We start from the raw sequence: 22500 nt of genomic DNA, 5'->3' as shown, positions 1-22500 counted from the left end.
GGGAGAGAGAGAGAGGACAGAGAGAGAGAGAGAGAGAGAGAGAGAGAGAGAGAGAGAGAGAGAGATCCACTGATCTCTACTGTGGTATACATAGGAGGGCAGTGGTCATAATTAAAATGAGTTTTTATTTATTTTCAGGGCAAGTCATAATTCCTACAACAGAGTAAACATGAACAGGGAAGAATAGCAATTTTATGTTTAATGTTAAAAGTTATAACATTAAACATAAAATAGCTATTCTTCCTTAAAACATAGCATTCAAAACTCAACTACAGCCAAAAGGATTTGTATTTGCACATTTCTTGATATTAACATTACAAATGGACTGGATGTTATTATGGCACAATATAGCACAACTAGTTTTAGTCATTATCTTTGTCATCTGACATATTTTACTTTTAGATTATATTTAGTCGACTAAATAGCCTACCATGCGATTTTGGTCGACTAAATGCAGTTGATTTAGACGACTACAATGTATTTCACCGTATAGCCTTGATGATGTCGTAATGTCCACTTCATACCAGCGAGTGCCCTGCCACGCTATGAGCTTGTAGATCTGCTATTTTTGAAAAATCATGAAAATGTCACAGCAAACGTTTTTAACTCATATCTTTGCTTCTGGGGGGGGGGGGGGGGGGGGGTCCTTATGGTGCTTTTTTCAGGAAACCGTCATGATTCAGAAAGATGACATTTGTAGAACGCTTCACACATTCACCGCCAATGACAGATATCTCCGTCATGTGCTTTTTTTTGGGTTCCAGGTTGCCTATAGCAGTACGTGGTTCCCAAAGTGGGGTCCGGGGACCCCCAGGGGTCCTTGAGGGAGTTCCAGGGGGTCCCCAGCTAAATGATAGTTTGGAACCAAATGGACCTTTATGGGTCTGTAACTCAGAGAGTGTACAAATGGAACCAAATGGACCCGTTAGGGTCCGTTAGGACCACGGACCCCCCTGCCTGCCTGTCTGTCATCTGTGGGGGCGGGCCCATTAAATAGTTCAGTTATGCGAGAGAGACTCGGAGTAGAGTCGCTGCTTCTTCGCCTGGAAAGGAGCCTTAGGTGGTTCTGGCATCTGGTTAGCATGCCTCTCGGGCGTCTCCCTAGGGAGGTCCTTGAGGCACGTCCCACTGGGAGGAGACCCCGGGGAAGACCATGGACCAGATGTATTATATCTCCACTGGGAGGAGACCCCGGGGCAGACCAAGGACCAGATGGATTATATCTCCACTGGGAGGAGACCCCGGGGCAGACCAAGGACCAGATGGATTATATCTCCACTGGGAGGAGACCCCGGGGCAGACCAAGGACCAGATGGATTATATCTCCACTGGGAGGAGACCCCGGGGCAGACCAAGGACCAGATGGATTATATCTCCACTGGGAGGAGACCCCGGGGCAGACCAAGGACCAGATGGATTATATCTCCACTGGGAGGAGACCTCGGAGCAGACAAAGGACCAGATGGATTAAATCTCCACTGGGAGGAGACCCCGGGGCAGACCAAGGACCAGTTGGAGGAAACACATCGACTCACTGGCCTTGGAACGTCTCAGGATCCCCCAGGAGGAAGTCACTAATGTTGCTCTGGAGAGGGAAGTCTGGAGCTCTCTGGTTGTAGCTGTTGCCCCCGCGACCCGACTACGGATAAGCGGTTGAAGACGGATGGGGTCACCATATCACGAGGGAGGCGGCGGCCATCGCCAGCACGGTCAGCGTCAGAGGGCAAAGGTGAAAGGTCGCGGGGGCGGAGTCAGACTGATCGTCGTCGTCACGGCAACCTCCAACCTCGTTCAGACACAGCCTCTGCTCACATAGAACACCTGCAGGGCGAACGAACCAATCACATCGTCAGGACATCGTCACATGACCTCAACATGACCGCAGTGATGTAAACAGTGTTGTTTTTGGCAGCAAAATTTAGATTTTAGTTTTAGTCAGAGTCTCTTGAATAGTTTTCATTTAGTTTTAGTCACCCGGAATGTTTTAGTATTAGTCTAGTTTTAGTCGACTAAATGTCATGCGATTTTAGTCGACTAAATCTACGGTGGATTTAGTCGACTAAAATGTATTTTGGCGGGCCTTAATTGATGCCGTCGTAATGGCTGATTTTACACTTGAAAATAGCCAAATAATATTTTCAGCATGCAACCAAGTGTAAAATGACTTGTTCACTAGTTCCTTCATCACATTTTAGTCTAGTTTTTATCTGTTAACAAAATTGTCAATACATTTACTCTTAGTTTTAGTCATCGTAGCTTAGTTTTCATTTAGTTTCCATTTAGTTTTCGTCAGTGGAAAAAGGTAGTCGACGAACATTTTTCGTCTTAGTTTTAGTCGACGAAAACAACACAATTTAGGCATTTAGCAGACGCTCTTAATCCAGAAAGATGACATTTGTAGAACGCTTCACACAGGGTGTAAAGTAACTATAAGATGGAGTGCCATGATTTCATTCTTCCTCTTTATATAACAATAACATGATGATCATTATTTTCAAAAAAGTGCGCCTCGTTTGCCTGGTGGGTGGTGATCCACCTGAACTGAAGCCACACCCAAAGCTGTGGTTGTATGATAAAGGGGGAGGAGTTATGGGAGGGGATGATATTGTGATCTCACTATATCACAGTTTTTTTTTTCCATTGGCACGTTTGACTGTCAAGGTTTCAGCCTCCAGGAAGAAACCCTAAATACAAATGGAAGACATCATTGCACATAACCACACCAAGGGCTCTAATGAAGTACTGTCACCTCATAAACACATGACATAACAACCACACCAAGGGCTCTAATGAAGTACTGTCACCTCATAAACACATGACATAACAACCACACCAAGGGCTCTAATGAAGTACTGTCACCTCATAAACACATGACATAACAACCACACCAAGGGGTCTAATGAAGTACTGTCACCTCATAAACACATGACATAACAACCACACCAAGGGCTCTAATGAAGTACTGTCACCTCATAAACACATGACATAACAACCACACCAAGGGCTCTAATGAAGTACTGTCACCTCATAAACACATGACATAACTAGAAAAAGTGCTCATCTGGGCACAGGTCTCCACCAGGAGGATAGGAGTGTGTGTGTGATGTTTGGCAAAATGTTTAGGAGCAATATAAACGTGTGTGTGTGTGTGTGTGTGTGTGTGTGTGTGTGTGTGTGTGTGTGTGTGTGTGTGTGTGTGTGTGTGTGTGTGTGTGTGTGTATGTGTGTGTGTGTGTGTGTGTGTGATGCGGCTTGGCCTGTTGTAGCGCCACCATGAGGCTGATTTGAAAACTGTCAAGTGGCATTTCTTCCAAAGCCTAGTGGGAATATGCATGCAGTTTCACCACAATCAGACGCTGCGTTGAGTAGTTGTGGCGATTTGTACAAAGCGGGTACAAAGCGGGCTACTCCTGAAAAGTTTAGAAGCCAATCGTAGCCAATGAGGGTGGATTATGAGAAATCAAACAAACCCGTCTTGAACACATGACTATAAAGAGCATGTGTACCGATTTGCGTGAAATTTGGATAAAATCTTAAGGAGTAATATTTGAAAATGTGTTTTGTCGGCCTCCTGGTGGCGCTATAAAGAGCAGATGTGAAAAATTCCAGGCAAAGGTTTTTCCTTGGCTTCTAGGGAGTTGGCATACAAAGTTATCCACAGATCCGTGCAGTTAGAGGTAAAAACACTTTTTGGCCAGTTATAGCGCCACCATGAGGCTGAGTTGAAAATGTTCATGTGGCATTTCCTCCTCGGCCTAGTGGGAATGTGCGTGCACAATTTCACGGAAATCACACGATGTGTTCATGATTTGCAGCATTTTGTTTGAAACTGAGAACTCCTGCGAACTTTGGAAGCCAATCTTAGCCAATCAGGATAGAGTCTGAGAAATCTGAAAGACCCGTTTCGTTGAATGGCTCTAGAGAGACTGTGTACCAATTTGCGTGATGTTTGGACAAAATCTGTAGGTGTACTGTCCAAAAACTTGTTTTGCACAAAGCGGCCTCCTGGTGGCGCTATAACAGGCCGTTCTGGAAAATGTGGGGCAGAGGTTCATCGTTGGCATCCAGGGAGTGTGTGTGCAAAATGTGGCATCGACCGGGTTAATGGTGCCGGAGATTAGCTGTTCACAGACGGAAGGACGGACGGACGGACGGACGGACGGACACACACACACACACACACACACACGGACGGACGGACGGACGGACGGACGGAGTGCAAAACATACTCTCTCCCCATGCCTTCGGCCTGGTGGAGACAACAACCACACCAAGGGCTCTAATGAAGTACTGTCACCTCATAAACACATGACATAACAACCACACCAAGGGGTCTAATGAAGTACTGTCACCTCATAAACACATGACATAACAACCACACCAAGGGGTCTAATGAAGTACTGTCACCTCATAAACACATGACATAACAACCACACCAAGGGCTCTAATGAAGTACTGTCACCTCATAAACACATGACATAACAACCACACCAAGGGGTCTAATGAAGTACTGTCACCGCATAAACACATGACATAACAACCACACCAAGGGGTCTAATGAAGTACTGTCACCTCATAAACACATGACATAACAACCACACCAAGGGCTCTAATGAAGTACTGTCACCTCATAAACACATGACATAACAACCACACCAAGGGCTCTAATGAAGTACTGTCACCTCATAAACACATGACATAACAACCACACCAAGGGGTCTAATGAAGTACTGTCACCTCATAAACACATGACATAACAACCACACCAAGGGCTCTAATGAAGTACTGTCACCTCATAAACACATGACATAACAACCACACCAAGGGGTCTAATGAAGTACTGTCACCTCTTAAACACATGACATAACAACCACACCAAGGGCTCTAATGAAGTACTGTCACCTCATAAACACATGACATAACAACCACACCAAGGGCTCTAATGAAGTACTGTCACCTCATAAACACATGACATAACAACCACACCAAGGGCTCTAATGAAGTACTGTCACCTCATAAACACATGACATAACAACCACACCAAGGGCTCTAATGAAGTACTGTCACCTCATAAACACATGACATAACAACCACACCAAGGGCTCTAATGAAGTACTGTCACCTCATAGACACATGACATAACAACCACACCAAGGGGTCTAATGAAGTACTGTCACCTCATAGACACATGACATAACAACCACACCAAGGGCTCTAATGAAGTACTGTCACCTCATAAACACATGACATAACAACCACACCAAGGGCTCTAATGAAGTACTGTCACCTCATAGACACATGACATAACAACCACACCAAGGGGTCTAATGAAGTACTGTCACCTCATAAACACATGAAAAACTGGAAAACATAAAAATCGTGGCACTCCATCTTGAAAAGTAGGCAATTTTTTAGGTATTTGTACTTTACTTTCCAGTATTTCCAATTTCAAATACTTTTTACGTCTGCTCTGCTTATTTGACAATTTTAGTTACTATAGTTACTTTGAAGTTTTGTATTATTATTATTACAAAACATAAATGAACCACTTCAGCCCTATGTGCATTTGGGCCATCATTGTGTACATGCTGCTGTTGGCCAGGAGGGGGCAGAGTTTTACCTGCGAAACCGTCAGCACAGATACAACGCAGGAAGTCAACACATGTTCCTCCATTCTGACACACCAAGCCGTCTTCATCACACACATTAGCTGGATAGGAGAGGAGAGGAGAGGAGAAAACATTATGATCTGTCCAAATGCTTGTCTATATTTTATGAACCTTTATTGAAAGGATGAGATGTACAGTATCATACTGCAACGTGCTTCATGCCTTTGATGTTGACGCCCACATGTGGTTCAAACCACAGGTTTCTGGGACTGTTCTGGGACCAGAGAGGTTCGGCCACTCAGCCTTTGCTTTGGAGAAGGTCATGTTAATCTATGGAGGATACAACGTGATATGGACTAATGACATGTACAAGTTGGACACCAGCACGATGGTCTGGTCTTCAATCAACACCAGAGGACATCCACCTCCTCCGCGTCGTCACTCTGCTACCATCATTGGGACAAAGATGTTTGTATTTGGCGGCGAAGGGGACCGGTCGGGCTGGGTCGTCTACAACAACGTCCGGGTGTTTGACACGGAGACCGACGTCTGGCTGAGCACGCCTTCTGCACAGCCCCCTCCGGAAGGCCGCCGTCATCACTCAGCCTTTGCCCACGATGGAGAGCTGTGCATGTTTGGCGGCCGCGACGGTAACAAGCATGCCCATGATCTGTGGAGCTTCAGCCCAGAGACCTTCTCCTGGAAGAAGGTCGAGCCCAAGGGAAAAGGGCCGCGTCCGATGCGCGGCATGTGCTGTTGCATTGTAGGGGATCGTATCATCCTCTTCGGAGGAGTCAAAGGAGATGACACTGCCTCCGATGAGCTGTTCATCTTAGACTTGAGTCCTAGTCTTAAGACGTTATGCAAACTAGCAGTTATTCAGTACGATCTGGACCAGTCTGAACTCCCGCACGACATCAGGTGGGAACTGGTAGCCATGACAACCAACAACAGAGCATGTTATAACAGAATCTATTACAGGAGTGTCCTTACGCTCGCTGCCAACGAGACGCCCAAGAAAAGCAAAAGAAGGAGAAACAGGAAACGTTGAGTCGACTAAACCAGACGCTGTGACCAGTCTATGACATCACTCATGCACTGTATGACATCACTGCTATGTAACCAGTCATTTCCATATTTGGACAAGGTTTCAGCCAAAGGCGACCTCTAAAAACAATACATAAATAAAACAGTAAAAACAGTAATTAAAACAAGTATAAAATATGAAAACATATAATAAATATAGTATTTCTTGTCTCCTGCTGGCAAGCGTGGACAATATATTGAATGATGATTGGTCCAGTGGTTTGGAACATTAGCAGTGGGCACGCACGCACGCACGCACCATGGAACGCGAGCACACACACACACACACACACACACACACACACACACACACACACACACACACACACACACACACACATTTTATATCCATATATGGTCACTCACCCACACAGCCTCCCTTCCAGTTGTATCCGGATGCACAGGAGTCACAGCGCCTCCCTGTGGCGCCTTCTCTGCACACGCACGCCCCCGCACGGCCGCAGCGCTCATGCACACTGCCCTGCTGCTCACAGTTACACTCTGCGCGCACACACACACACACACACACACACACACACACACACACACACACACACACACACACACACACACACACACACACACACACACACACACACACACACACACACACACACACACACACACACAGTTTACAATTAGACAGAGACAAAGATTCAGGTTGTGGTTAGGGTTACGATTTAGATATTTACAATTTAGGCATTTAGCAGACACTCTGCTGCTAGATGAAGACATCAAATACAAAAAAAGAATCATCAAGAATCATAAGTAAACTAAGAATATAACATCCGTCTAACCGTAGAATATATGCACAATGAAACTTATCCACTATAGATTGCTCCTATAGTCTACATAAAGTGCTATCTAAGTTACATAAGTTTAGCCTTTGCATACGCCTGTAAGGTCGTCGGGGCTAGGGCAAGTGCTAGGGGCTAAGAAGAGTCTGGGACGTGTGGAGCGTTGTCCAGGGTGTTTTAGAGAAGGTAGAAGAGTCTGGGACGTGTGGAGCGTTGTCCAGGGTATTTTAGAGAAGGGAGAAGAGTCTGGGACGTGTGGAGCGTTGTCCAGGGTGTTTTAGAGAAGGGAGAAGAGTCTGGGACGTGTGGAGCGTTGTCCAGGGTGTTTTAGAGAAGGTAGAAGAGTCTGGGACGTGTGGAGCATTGTCCAGGGTGTTTTAGAGAAGGTAGAAGAGTCTGGGACGTGTGGAGTGTTGTCCAGGGTGTTTTAGAGAAGGTAGAAGAGTCTGGGACGTGTGGAGCATTGTCCGGGGTGTTTTAGAGAAGGTAGAAGAGTCTGGGACGTGTGGAGTGTTGTCCAGGGTGTTTTAGAGAAGGTAGAAGAGTCTGGGACGTGTGGAGGGTTGTCCAGGGTGTTTTAGAGAAGGGAGAAGAGTCTGGGACGTGTTTTAGAGAAGTGAGAAGAGTCTGGGACGTGTGGAGCGTTGTCCAGGGTGTTTTAGGGAAGGGAGAAGAGTCTGGGACGTGTTTTAGAGAAGGGAGAAGAGTCTGGGACGTGTGGAGCGTTGTCCAGGGTGTTTTAGAGAAGGTAGAAGAGTCTGGGACGTGTGGAGCGTTGTCCAGGGTGTTTTAGGGAAGGTAGAAGAGTCTGGGACGTGTGGAGCGTTGTCCAGGGTGTTTTAGAGAAGGGAGAAGAGTCTGGGACGTGTGGAGCGTTGTCCAGGGTGTTTTAGAGAAGGGAGAAGAGTCTGGGACGTGTGGAGCGTTGTCCAGGGTGTTTTAGAGAAGGGAGTAGAGTCTGGGGCGTGTGGAGCGTTGTCCGGGGTGTTTTAGAGAAGGGAGAAGAGTCTGGGACGTGTGGAGCGTTGTCCAGGGTGTTTTAGAGAAGGGAGAAGAGTCTGGGACGTGTGGAGCGTTGTCCAGGGTGTTTTAGAGAAGGTAGAAGAGTCTGGGACGTGTGGAGCGTTGTCCAGGGTGTTTTAGAGAAGGGAGAAGAGTCTGGGACGTGTGGAGCGTTGTCCAGGGTGTTTTAGAGAAGGTAGAAGAGTCTGGGACGTGTGGAGCGTTGTCCAGGGTGTTTTAGAGAAGGTAGAAGAGTCTGGGATGTGTTGAGCGTTGTCCAGGGTGTTTTAGGGAAGGTAGAAGAGTCTGGGACGTGTGGAGCGTTGTCCAGGGTGTTTTAGAGAAGGGAGAAGAGTCTGGGACGTGTGGAGCGTTGTCCAGGGTGTTTTAGAGAAGGGAGAAGAGTCTGTTACGTGTGGAGGGTTGTCCAGGGTGTTTTAGAGAAGGGAGAAGAGTCTGGGACGTGTGGAGCGTTGTCCAGGGTGTTTTAGAGAAGGGAGAAGAGTCTGGGACGTGTGGAGCGTTGTCCAGGGTGTTTTAGGGAAGGGAGAAGAGTCTAGGACGTGTTTTAGAGAAGGGAGAAGAGTCTGGGACGTGTGGAGCGTTGTCCGGGGTGTTTTAGAGAAGGGAGAAGAGTCTGGGGCGTGTGGAGCGTTGTCCGGGGTGTTTTAGAGAAGGGAGAAGAGTCTGGGACGTGTGGAGCGTTGTCCAGGGTGTTTTAGAGAAGGGAGAAGAGTCTGGGACGTGTGGAGCGTTGTCCAGGGTGTTTTAGAGATTGTAGAAGAGTCTGGGACGTGTGGAGCGTTGTCCAGGGTGTTTTAGAGAAGGGAGAAGAGTCTGGGGCATGTGGAGCGTTGTCCGGGGTGTTTTAGAGAAGGGAGAAGAGTCTGGGACGTGTGGAGCGTTGTCCAGGGTATTTTAGAGAAGGGAGAAGAGTCTGGGACGTGTGGAGCGTTGTCCAGGGTGTTTTAGAGAAGGGAGAAGAGTCTGGGACGTGTGGAGCGTTGTCCAGGGTGTTTTAGAGAAGGGAGAAGAGTCTGGGGCATGTGGAGCGTTGTCCGGGGTGTTTTAGAGAAGGGAGAAGAGTCTGGGACGTGTGGAGCGTTGTCCAGGGTGTTTTAGAGAAGGGAGAAGAGTCTGGGACGTGTGGAGCGTTGTCCAGGGTGTTTTAGAGAAGGTAGAAGGGTCTGGGATGTGTGGAGCGTTGTCCAGGGTGTTTTAGGGAAGGTCGAAGAGTCTGGGATGTGTGGAGCGTTGTCCAGGGTGTTTTAGAGAAGGGAGAAGAGTCTGGGACGTGTGGAGCGTTGTTCAGGGTGTTTTAGAGAAGGGAGAAGAGTCTAGGACGTATGGAGCGTTGTCCAGGGTGTTTTAGAGTAGGGAGAAGAGTCTGGGATGTGGAGCGTTGTCCAGGGTATTTTAGAGAAGGGAGAAGAGTCTGGGACGTGTGGAGCGTTGTCCAGGGTGTTTTAGAGAAGGGAGAAGAGTCTGGGACGTGTGGAGCATTGTCCAGGGTGTTTTAGAGAAGGGAGAAGAGTCTGGGACGTGTGGAGCGTTGTCCAGGGTGTTTTAGAGAAGGTAGAAGAGTCTGGGACGTGTGGAGGGTTGTCCAGGGTGTTTTAGAGAAGGGAGAAGAGTCTGGGACGTGTGGAGCGTTGTCCAGGGTATTTTAGAGAAGGGAGACGAGTCTGGGAGGTGTGGAGGGTGGTCCAGGGTGTTTTAGAGAAGGGAGAAGAGTCTGGGACGTGTGGAGCGTTGTCCAGGGTGTTTTAGAGAAGGTAGAAGAGTCTGGGACGTGTGGAGGGTTGTCCAGGGTGTTTTAGAGAAGGGAGAAGAGTCTGGGACGTGTGGAGCGTTGTCCAGGGTATTTTAGAGAAGGGAGAAGAGTCTGGGACGTGTGGAGCGTTGTCCAGGGTGTTTTAGAGAAGGGAGAAGAGTCTGGGACGTGTGGAGCGTTGTCCAGGGTGTTTTAGAGAAGGGAGAAGAGTCTGGGACGTGTGGAGCGTTGTCCAGGGTGTTTTAGAGAAGGGAGAAGAGTCTGGGACGTGTGGAGCGTTGTCCAGGGGGTTTTAGAGAGGGGAGAAGAGTCTGGGACGTGAGGAGCGTTGTCCAGGGTGTTTTAGAGAAGGGAGAAGAGTCTGGGACGTGTGGAGCGTTGTCCAGGGGGTTTTAGAGAAGGGAGAAGAGTCTGGGACGTGTGGAGCGTTGTCCAGGGGGTTTTAGAGTGCGGTCACTAACCGGTGCAGGCGTCCTCGTCCTGCAGGCCTCTAGAGGGCGCTCTGTAGAAGCCTTGACGGCAGTCCTGGCAGTAGCGCCCCCTGGTGTTGTGTTTGCAGCTCACACACGTCACCACGTCCAGAACGTCAATGAACGTACAGCGGTTAGAGTGGTTGTTACACTCACAGTCTGGTAACACACACACGCACGCACGCACGCACGCACACGCAGGCACGCACGCACGCACGCACGCACACACACGCACACACACACACACACAATGGACATAGAGCGGTTAGAGTGGTTGTTACACTCACAGTCTGGTAACACACATGCACACGCACGCGCACACGCTGTGGAACTCGAAGGTACAACGGAAATGCGCTAATATGTTATCGGGATATCGGGATCACCGGATAATCAGCAAAGACCTCCGAACATCGAGCGTTTTATCAAAAGCAGCTTTTTAGTCCGGCTGCATGCATGGCTGAGGGAAGTAGGGGTGCTGGGGGGGCTGTAGCACCCCCTCCCCCCAGGCACAGCCCCCCCTCGAACAGGAGGGGAAGAAAAAAAAAGAGATAAGCCAGGCCTAATAAATATGCTGTATCACAGTATTGGCACCTTATCCTGGTTAATTGCCTGTGTCAGTTCGTTCATATAACTTGCGTGTGGAGAGGGAAAGTAAAGGCCACGTTTGCGCTTGAAAATGCGCAAAAATGCGCGTGCATGATGCGCGTGCACGCGCACCCCCTACTAGACGCTCAGCCCCTGCGAGTGTAAAGTACTTCCCGCGGGCCTGGCTGCATGTATACAGGAAGTGGACGGCACTGAGGAAGGACAAGGAAAAGGCCAAAGCAAAAACATAAATAAAAATAAATCAAAATAAATCAGCGATCCGGTTTGATATCAATAATAAAGCTTATTGACATAACATTCCATCAGGAGCAGTTCATTTGTTAAAAGTTATGAATCATGCAGCCTTGTTTTTTGTTTTATTTTATTTTTTGTTTGTTTTTATTTTGTTCTTTCCTTTTCTTTTTTGTATTGTCTTTTTTTATTGTCCTTTTTTGTCTTTTTATCAATAAAAATGAAGTGAAAAAACAAAGTTATGAATCGTGAACCTCAGGCAACTAAAACAATAAAGCTTGTTCGCTGTAGTAGGCCTACATAAGGCACCTTGTCCCCCCCAGCCCCTCCCACCCCTCACCTTGTCCCCCCCAGCCCCTCCCACCCCTCACCTTGTCCCCCCCAGCCCCTCCCACCCCCCACCTTGTCCCCCCCAGCCCCTCCCACCCCTCACCTTGTCCCCCCCAGCCCCTCCCACCCCTCACCTTGTCCCCCCAGCCCCTCCCACCCCTCACCTTGTCCCCCCCAGCCCCTCCCACCCCTCACCTTGTCCCCCCAGCCCCTCCCACCCCTCACCTTGTCCCCCCCAGCCCCTCCCACCCCTCACCTTGTCCCCCCCAGCCCCTCCCACCCCTCACCTTGTCCCCCCCAGCCCCTCCCACCCCTCACCTTGTCCCCCCAGCCCCTCCCACCCCTCACCTTGTCCCCAAAAGCCCCTCCCACCCCTCACCTTGTCCCCCCCAGCCCCTCCCACCCCTCACCTTGTCCCCCCCAGCCCCTCCCACCCCTCACCTTGTCCCCCCCAGCCCCTCCCACCCCTCACCTTGTCCCCCCCAGCCCCTCCCACCCCTCACCTTGTCCCCCCCAGCCCCTCCCACCCCTCACAGGGGTAAAATCCTGGTCCATTAGGAAATGGACATGGGGTCAGGGGTCACTCAGGGGTTCAAGGGGTCAAGGTGGGCGTGGTCTTACCCTGGAAGTTGACGTCGGCTAGTTTCGACAGCTGGCTGACCTTCGGGCGACCTCCGGGAACCGGGATCCTCTGGGTTGCTTTTTGGACACAAGAAAACAATCCGCGTGACCAACGGCGACAGCCAATCAGAGCAGCCATGCACAGGGCGCTATATGTCCGTGACAGCCAATGGGATTTGACCCGATGCGTCATGGCCTTTTGTGTTAGGATGTGTGTTGTTAGTTTCCATAGCAACCACTGTACATGGAGTTACCCAATCAGAATATAGAGCGTGGAAGAGAATTCCCCATTAATTTTTTCCCATAGACGTTTCAGAAAGTATTTATTTAAAGACCCGTAAGTCTCGGACAAAGACACCTCGGATGGCGACAACTGGGTGTAACGAGACATTTGAACAGCGATACGATAAGTATCACGATACGATACATGGACCATGTTGGTACACGATACGATACGATTCAATGATTTTAAATCGATACAGTAACTATTTAAAATACATTGACATTATTTTAAACTAAATCATTAAACCCCTCTTTTTCTTTTTTCTTTGCTAAATACCACGCACAAAAATGTAGTGTTGATACAATCGATTATTTGCATTTCAAAACGATACGATACATAGTCAATGTTGCCGTTTTCATTTCGATATACCTCGATTCTTGAAATTAAAATAGTTTTTTCGATGTTACTATATAGTTGCACCCCTAGTGACGACTCATGACAAGAAACACAATTTTTTGGGGCCGAACAAAAAATGAGAAAGAAGGAAAACAACAAAAAGTCTAGAGTCCCGTTTGTGGTGACCTGAGTAGGAGTCGTACAGGCACGGGCAGAGAGTGTTAGAGTAGGAGTAGGAGTAGGAGTCGTACAGCAACTGCCCAGCTAAATGATAGTTTGGAACCAAATGGACCCATAAGGGTCCATTTGTACACTCAGAGTTAATTAACATTGATTTTACAATACAAATTGGGGGTCCCAGAGACAGAAATGCCATTAAATGGGGGTCCATGGACTAATGCATGTCACACTGGCGGTCCGTGACACTGCTAGATTCGTAAAAATCTATGGGGTCCCTGGCATATCTCTTCAAATGGGGGTCTGCGGGCTAATTATTGTCAATTTGGGGGTCCTTGACATGAAAAAGTTTGGGGACCACTGGCCTGTAGTGAGCTTGCAGATCAGCTATTTTCTGAGAACAGGTTGTATATCAATATATCAATATCTACAAGGGACGTTCAATATTTAGGGACGTTCCAATTCCTAGGGTGATGATTTATCCCCCTACCCCTTGACACTCATTATGTAGGGGCAAGGGGAAGGGACAAGGGATAAGGGGTAGGGCCAAGGGCTGAGGGGTAGGGTTAAAAAAGGAATTGGGAAAGGGCCTTAGAGTAGGAGTAGGAGTAGGAGTAGGAGTCGTACAGGCACGGGCAGAGAGTGTTAGAGTAGGAGTAGGAGTAGGAGTCGTACAGGCACGGGCAGAGAGTGTTAGAGTAGGAGTAGGAGTAGGAGTCGTACAGGCACGGGCAGAGAGTGTTAGAGTAGGAGTAGGAGTAGGAGTAGGAGTAGGAGTAGGAGTAGGAGTAGGAGTCGTACAGGCACGGGCAGAGAGTGTTAGAGTAGGAGTAGGAGTAGGAGTAGGAGTCGTCCAGGCACGGGCAGAGAGTGTTAGAGTAGGAGTAGGAGTAGGAGTAGGAGTAGGAGTAGGAGTAGGAGTAGGAGTAGGAGTAGGAGTAGGAGTAGGAGTAGGAGTAGGAGTAGGAGTAGGAGTCGTACAGGCACGGGCAGAGAGTGTTAGAGGGGCAGGGGCTGAAATCCCATAAGAGGGCACTTTTGGCCCAAAATAGCGAAAATAGCAGATCTACAAGCTCTCAACACGTCGCACTGCGATGCGTTGAGAGCTTGTAGATCAGCTATTTTCGGGGCGCAACCCCAGTACTCATTATCTAGTGGAGATGCAGGTGTAACGACATGGATTTCGAAATGTAGTTGAGGAGACTTCGGAAAACAAACTATTCTCCTGAATGCTGCCTTCCTTCCGTCATGGCATGGAAAGGAGAGGAGGGCATTTTGCATTTCTTTCACCATGTAGTAAATGCTGCATTCATTGGTGGTCTGGAGAGGGCAGTTGTTTTACAGACGGGTAAAAGGGCAGTTGTTTTACAGATGGGTAAAAGGGCAGTTTTACAGACGGGTAAAAGGGCAGTTGTTTTACAGACTGGTAAAAGGGCAGTTGTTTTACAGACGGGTAAAAGGGCAGTTGTTTTACAGACGGGTAAAAGGGCAGTTGTTTTACAGACTGGTAAAAGGGCAGTTGTTTTACAGATGGGTAAAAGGGCAGTTTTACAGACGGGTAAAAGGGCAGTTGTTTTACAGACTGGTAAAAGGGCAGTTGTTTTACAGACGGGTAAAAGGGCAGTTGTTTTACAGACGGGTAAAAGGGCAGTTGTTTTACAGACTGGTAAAAGGGCAGTTGTTTTACAGACGGGTAAAAGGGCAGTTGTTTTACAGACGGGTAAAAGGACAGTTGTTTTACAGATGGGTAAAAGGGCAGTTGTTTTACAGACGGGTAAAAGGGCAGTTGTTTTACAGACGGGTAAAAGGGCAGTTGTTTTACAGACGGGTAAAAGGGCAGTTGTTTTACAGACGGGTAAAAGGGCAGTTGTTTTACAGACGGGTAAAAGGGCAGTTGTTTTACAGACGGGTAAAAGGACAGTTGTTTTACAGACGGGTAAAAGGGCAGTTGTTTTACAGACGGGTAAAAGGGCAGGGGGCTGAAGCCCACTTTGATGTCTATGCGTGCACGTCCCGGGTCTACAAGTGGAGTCGCCATCTGACAGGATGTCTTACCTTTTCTGTCGTAGCCTCTGTCAGGTTTTCCTTTATTCTCTCCCACGCTCTCAGTCTTTTCTCCTGCCGCCTCAGACACTGCTGTTCAACAGACAGAGACATTAGACCTCCTCAGATGCTGCTGTTCAACAGACAGAGACATTAGACCTGCCACCTCAGATGCTGCTGTTCAACTGACAGAGACATTAGACCTCCTCAGATGCTGCTGTTCAACAGACAGAGACATTAGACCTGCCGCCTCAGATGCTGCTGTTCAACAGACAGAGACATTAGACCTGCCGCCACAGATGCTGCTGTTCAACAGACAGAGACATTAGACCTGCCGCCACAGATGCTGCTGTTCAACAGACAGAGACATTAGACCTGCCGCCTCAGATGCTGCTGTTCAACAGACAGAGACATTAGACCTGCCGCCACAGATGCTGCTGTTCAACAGACAGAGACATTAGACCTGCCGCCTCAGATGCTGCTGTTCAACAGACAGAGACATTAGACCTGCCGCCACAGATGCTGCTGTTCAACAGACAGAGACATTAGACCTCCTCAGATGCTGCTGTTCAACAGACAGAGACATTAGACCTGCCGCCTCAGATGCTGCTGTTCAACAGACAGAGACATTAGACCTGCCGCCACAGATGCTGCTGTTCAACAGACAGAGACATTAGACCTGCCGCCACAGATGCTGCTGTTCAACAGACAGAGACATTAGACCTCCTCAGATGCTGCTGTTCAACAGACAGAGACATTAGACCTGCCGCCTCAGATGCTGCTGTTCAACAGACAGAGACATTAGACCTCCTCAGATGCTGCTGTTCAACAGACAGAGACATTAGACCTGCCGCCTCAGATGCTGCTGTTCAACAGACAGAGACATTAGACCTGCCGCCACAGATGCTGCTGTTCAACAGACAGAGACATTAGACCTGCCGCCACAGATGCTGCTGTTCAACAGACAGAGACATTAGACCTGCCGCCACAGATGCTGCTGTTCAACAGACAGAGACATTAGACCTCCTCAGATGCTGCTGTTCAACAGACAGAGACATTAGACCTGCCGCCTCAGATGCTGCTGTTCAACAGACAGAGACATTAGACCTGCCGCCACAGATGCTGCTGTTCAACAGACAGAGACATTAGACCTGCCGCCACAGATGCTGCTGTTCAACAGACAGAGACATTAGACCTCCTCAGATGCTGCTGTTCAACAGACAGAGACATTAGACCTGCCGCCTCAGATGCTGCTGTTCAACAGACAGAGACATTAGACCTGCCGCCACAGATGCTGCTGTTCAACAGACAGAGACATTAGACCTGCCGCCACAGATGCTGCTGTTCAACAGACAGAGACATTAGACCTGCCACCTCAGATGCTGCTGTTCAACAGACAGAGACATTAGACCTGCCGCCTCAGATGCTGCTGTTCAACAGACAGAGACATTAGACCTGTCGCCTCAGATGCTGCTGTTCAACAGACAGAGACATTAAACCATGGCGAGGAATGACGTTGCTGTCGGGACTGGGAGGAGGAAACCTCTCAAACTGTCTGCTATACAGTTAACTCCACCACCTCTCCCCCTCTCAAACTGTCTGCTATAAAGAAGCTAACTCCACCACCTCTCCCCCTCTCAAACTGTCTGCTATAAAGAAGCTAACTCCACCACCTCTCAAACTGTCTGCTATAAAGCAGCTAACTCCACCACCTCTCCCCCTCTCAAACTGTCTGCTATAAAGCAGCTAACTCCACCACCTCTCCCCCTCTCAAACTGTCTGCACATTTTAATCATTTATTTATGTCCACATAAGAGATACAATACAAGGACACAGATATTTACACGGTGCTGTACAGAGTGCAATCAGCAAATCCCAGACAAATACCCACACACCCTTCAGGGGTACAAGTAACAGCATCCTCACCATATTTGGCGGCTACCGATAGTAGAAGAGATTGCACAGAATTTTGCAAGCCGTTTAGCTGCTTTTTTGGCGTCCCAAGTTGTTGGAAGCCTCTTAAAACCAAACTGTGTACATGTCCTAGGCTGCCGAAGATAAACACAAGTAGATTGCACCTATAGCCTAGCTCTGTGATGGTCTGGAGGAGCGGCTGGTATTTAATGACTTTGGTCATAAAGGCTTCCTCTAAGCTAGAATCAAAGGTGCAGTCAGGCCGTTTCAAGAATGGAAACTGATCTGTTCTCTTCATTGACCACAACAACATCTGGTGTGTTAGCAGAGAGATGTGCAAACATTTCAGGATTTTCAGTACAGAGTTGAAACATGGAAGGTTTGACACAGGAATGTTTGTACATTCTCACAGACAGCAAAATGTTTAGATATGTCCTTTGTTATGAGATCAACTATTCTGTCGTGGCGTGCTATGTAAAGCCCTTTATAGGCATAACAGCCAATCAGAATGTGTGACATGGTTTCTGTAACGAGCCCTGTGGTGTGATGCAAGCAGTGAGGGTCATGGGTGGAGGGAAACCAGAGGGAAAGGTTGAGTTTAGTGGGAAGGATCTGTAACCTGGCTTTTACTGTGAAGGTGATAATGTCCTCATTGAGAGCACTGTTCCTTAGAAATGAATGGGAAACAGAATGGTCAGCATGGCGAAGGCATGAAGCACGTTTCCCCTGGAGTCTGAGTCCAGTCCAGTGTCCAACAGGGTCCACCGAGCACCCTTAAGGCTCAGTCATAGTCTGGATTTTCGGTGGTGAGGTGACCACAGCTCTGGTGGTGAGGTGACCACCGGAGCTGAAATAACGTTGAGCGGTGGTGAGTAAAAACGGAGAGAAGGGCTGGGGAGAACGGTGGTTTGCTCTTCACCGCGGCTCATGAGGTCATGTTGTAGTTCGGTGGTCACCTCACCACCGAAAATCCAGACTATGAATAATGCTTAAGGTGTCAACAGGTGAGTGTGTCCGCTGTAGGTCACTGTTGCTCTAACAGAGGTGACAGGGTCACTTATTATGTCCTCAGAGACCTCCACAGTCTCAGAGTCTGGCCGCGCCCACTCCAGGGACACACCGGCTTGGACGCAGAGGTGGTTCAGATCCGGCCAATCTGATGAAACTCCAAAGCCTGTGGAGCGAGTGTCCAGTTTCCCAACGGGTTTCCTTTTGAACCCAAGGAAGTGGGGCTCTGACTCCCTGGCTAAAGGAAGTGGGGCTCTGACTCCCTGGCTAAAGGAAGTGGGGCTCTGACTCCCTGGCTAAAGGAAGTGGGGCTCTGACTCCCTGGCTAAAGGAAGTGGGGCGGTGGCTCCCTGGCTAAAGGGACCTTGCGGACCTTGCCCCCCCCCCCCCACCCCCCTCTGAGGATGGTGAATAATATCACGGGTGCTGTTTGTATTGAGGGCAAACCACTAATGTACAGACAGACAGACAGACAGAGATAGAAGATATATACCTGTGTCTTCTCTCGTCTCCTCCTCCATCCGTTCTCTCCATTCTCTGTTCTCCAGGTCTTTGAGCGGGTCCCAGCCCCCCCGCCGCCGCCCCCCCGGGGGTTCTGCCCCTCCCCCTGCACCCCTGCTGGGCTCTGCCCCTCCCCCCGCCCCCCCGCTGGAGTCCGCTCCGCCAGTCTGCGATCCGGAATCCACTCCAGGACTCCGAGCGTCTCCGTCTACGTTGCCAGAACTGTCTGGCACGGCGGGACGGAATCCCGGCCCGTTATAATAATAATCCAGCTCGGGGTTTACATAATCTGTCCCCGGCCGCGGCGCGGAATAATCCGTGTCCGAATCTCCTCCGAGACCCGGCGGTTCTGCTCCTGGGGCTCCTGGGTCGTCAAACCCCGGTCCGCCAACATCGTCCGCCCCGGGTCCTCCGGAGTCCTCGGGTACCACCGGCGTCGGAATGAAGTCCCGACTAGAATCCAGTCTCCACGAATCCTCTTCTCCGGGATCGGCCGACGGCCAGGAGGAGGAGTCTGGGGGAACATCGGGAACAGGGGAGTCGGAGTCAAGGGGAGGAGCCAAACTGCCCGTCGAGGGAGAAGAGGAGAAGGGGGAGGGGCTGTCTGTGGGGGTGGGGTTTGAGTCTGGTGGTGGCGGCGCGACAGAACCGCCTCCTTTGTTTTTAGCAGGAGGAGACCCTGTAGTGTCTGCAGCTTCCGGAGGAGAAGGAGCTCCGTCTGGGGCCGTCCCTGGGCTCTGGGAGGAGGCGGCGGGAGGCGGAGACTCCACGGCATCGGGATCCTGATTGGGCGGTGGAGCCGCCGAGGGAATGGGCGGGGTGGTGGTGATGCCAGCGGAGAAGGAGGAGGAGGAGTCGGCGGAAGAAGGAGCTCTGTCATTGGCCGCTGTTTTTTTCGGGACAGACGATGCTGTTGCTAGGCTAGGGGTGGTGGTGGTCGCCCTAGCAACAGATGGTGTGTCCAAACCTGCTCCGGGAGGCAGATCGGAGGTGTCGGTGGTGACGACTGGTACTGCAGTGCCGATAGCGGGTAACGCGGTACTGACGACTGGCGGCGCTGCAGTACCTGGGAGTCCTACAGGGGGCCGAGTGACAGACGGGTCAGAAACGGACCCGTCGTACGTGGCACCGCTATCGGGACTAGCGCTAATACTACCGTCAACGCTAATAGCACCGCTGCTGCTATCGGTACCACCGGTGTCGGCCGATGCCGGACTAGAGGTGACCGCCGGTGGCGACGTGGCACCAGTAGCCGTATCGGCCATAGTAGTAGCGGTAGTAGCGCCGGTGTCTGGCTGTAAGGTGTCTGGTGTCTGAACTGGAGAAGACGTGGCTGTAAGAGCAATAGCACTGTCGCTAGTAGAGCTAGCTAGGTCTGGACTCAACGTACTGTCGCTAGAACTAGCTAGGTCTGGACTCAACGCGCTGTCGCTAGTAGAGCTAGCTAGGTCTGGACTCAACGCGCTGTCGCTAGTAGAGCTAGCTAGGTCTGGACTCAATGCACTGTCGCTAGTAGTAGTAGCTAGGTCTGGACTCAACGTGCTGTCGCTAGTAGTAGTAGCTAGGTCTGGACTCAACGCACTGTCGCTAGTAGTAGTAGCTAGGTCTGGACTGAACGCGCTGTCGCTAGTAGTAGTAGCTAGGTCTGGACTCAAGGTACTGTCGCTAGTAGTAGTAGCTAGGTCTGGACTCAGCGCACTGTCGCTAGTAGTAGTAGCTAGGTCTGGACTGAACGCGCTGTCGCTAGTAGTAGTAGCTAGGTCTGGACTGAACGCGCTGTCGCTAGTAGAACTAGCTAGGTCTGGACTCAAGGTACTGTCGCTAGTAGAACTAGCTAGGTCTGGACTCAAGGTACTGTCGCTAGTAGAACTAGCTAGGTCTGGACTCAACGTACTGTCGCTAGTAGAACTAGCTAGGTCTGGACTGAACGCACTGTCGCTAGTAGTAGTAGCTAGGTCTGGACTCAACGCACTAGTTGTAGCAGTGGGAATATCAGTAGGGATAGTACTAGTTATACTAGGAGCAGGAGTAATAGTAGTGGTGATGGTGGTGGTAGTACTAGGAATAGGAATAGTTGTAGTAGGAATAGGAGTAATAGTAGGAATAGGAGTTGTGGTAGGAATAGTAGTAGTAGTAGGAATAGGAGTAGTTGTAGAAGAAATAGGAGTAGTTGTAGGAATAGGAGTTGTGGTAGCAGGAATTGTAGTCATAGTAGTAGTAGTAGTCGTAGATGTAGTGGCTCCACCAGTCGCTGTGTCCGCTGTTTAGGAAGAGAACAGTTATCACTACCACTAGACCACGCCCACTCACTAAATATGAACACCAATAGGGCAGCGGTTCTCAAAGGCCGGCCGGGAGCCCCCCCAGGGGCCCGTGAGAGGGTGGGGGGAGGGTCCACAATGCGGTTCAATGTTTACCTCTCAAGAGTTAATTAAAAAAAACGTTGAGAACCACTGACCTAGATCACGCCCATTATAGACACCTGATATACTAGACCACACCCACAATATACAACTAAGACCACACCCACAATATACACCTGAGGAACTAGACTACTAGCCAACCTTCATCTGCCTTTGTGATGCATATTGCCCTTCTGGCCCCTCTCAATGCATATTGCCCTTATGGCCCCTCTCAATGCATATTGCCCCAGGCAGATTAAGTCTGGCCCCTCTCAATGCATATTGCCAAAGGGGGCATATTAAGTATGGCCCCTCTCAATGCATATTGCCCCAGGGGGCAGATTAAGTCTGGCCCCTCTCAATGCATATTGCCCCAGGGGGCAGATTAAGTCTGGCCCCTCTCAATGCATATTGCCCCAGGGGGCAGATTAAGTCTGGCCCCTCTCAATGCATATGGCCCCAGGGGGCAGATTAAGTCTGGCCCCTCTCAATGCATATTGCCCCAGGGGGCAGATTAAGTCTGGCCCCTCTCAATGCATATTGCCCCAGGGGGCAGATTAAGTCTGGCCCCTCTCAATGCATATCGCCCCAGGGGGCAGATTAAGTCTGGCCCCTCTCAATTGTGGGAGGACTTCACGGCCGAAGTGGTGACGAGCCAACCAGATTCGTATGGAACCAGGCTATAACCAACCAGGGCCCAGTATGCAAATATGGGGGCGGGGCATTGCGGAGAACACTGAGAGGGACGAGACTAACATCCTTGCTGTGATATTAGTATTGCTACTAGGCCACGCCCACTACACCTGATCAACTAGGCCACGCCCACTACACCTGATCAACTAGACCACGCCCACTATATACACCTGATCAACTAGGCCACGCCCACTACACCTGATCAACTAGGCCACGCCCACTACACCTGATCAACTAGACCACGCCCACTATATACACCTGATCAACTAGACCACGCCCACTATATACACCTGATCAACTAGACCACGCCCACTATATACACCTGCTCAACGAGACCACGCCCACTATATACACCTGATCAACTAGACCACGCCCACTATATACACCTGATCAACTAGACCACGCCAGCTATATACAACTGATCAACTAGGCCACGCCCACTATATACACCTGATCAACTAGACCACGCCCACTATATACACCTGATCAACTAGGCCATGCCCACTATATACACCTGATCAACTAGACCACGCCCACTATATAAACCTGATCAACTAGACCACGCCCACTATATACACCTGATAAACTAGGCCACACATTACGTACCTCCTTCTGAT

The 22500-nt window shown here is 49.6% G+C and overlaps 1 protein-coding gene across 1 annotated transcript in view; it reads right to left on the bottom strand.

Annotated features, from left to right (window-relative positions):
- Positions 1–1365: 1365 nt before the first annotated feature.
- Positions 1366–22500, bottom strand: part of LOC306933690 (uncharacterized protein) — a 41646-nt gene continuing 20511 nt past the window's right edge. The window contains exons 7-14 of the mRNA XM_079516000.1: positions 22490–22500; positions 18781–21048; positions 15378–15458; positions 12527–12604; positions 10730–10897; positions 7062–7196; positions 5621–5710; positions 1366–1821 (exon numbers count right to left, since the gene is read on the bottom strand). The exon at positions 22490–22500 is cut by the window's right edge and continues 13 nt beyond it. Of these exons, the coding sequence (XP_079372126.1) occupies positions 1670–1821; positions 5621–5710; positions 7062–7196; positions 10730–10897; positions 12527–12604; positions 15378–15458; positions 18781–21048; positions 22490–22500 (2983 nt within the window). The 3' untranslated portion in view covers positions 1366–1669. The remainder of the gene's footprint in view (positions 1822–5620; positions 5711–7061; positions 7197–10729; positions 10898–12526; positions 12605–15377; positions 15459–18780; positions 21049–22489) is intronic.

This window comes from Electrona antarctica, assembly GCF_951216825.1.
Source record: "Electrona antarctica genome assembly, chromosome: 12".
Taxonomy (NCBI): Eukaryota; Metazoa; Chordata; class Actinopteri; order Myctophiformes; family Myctophidae; genus Electrona; species Electrona antarctica.
The sequence above is the reverse complement of the archived record's forward strand: the minus strand, read 5'-3'. Positions and strand labels throughout refer to the sequence as shown.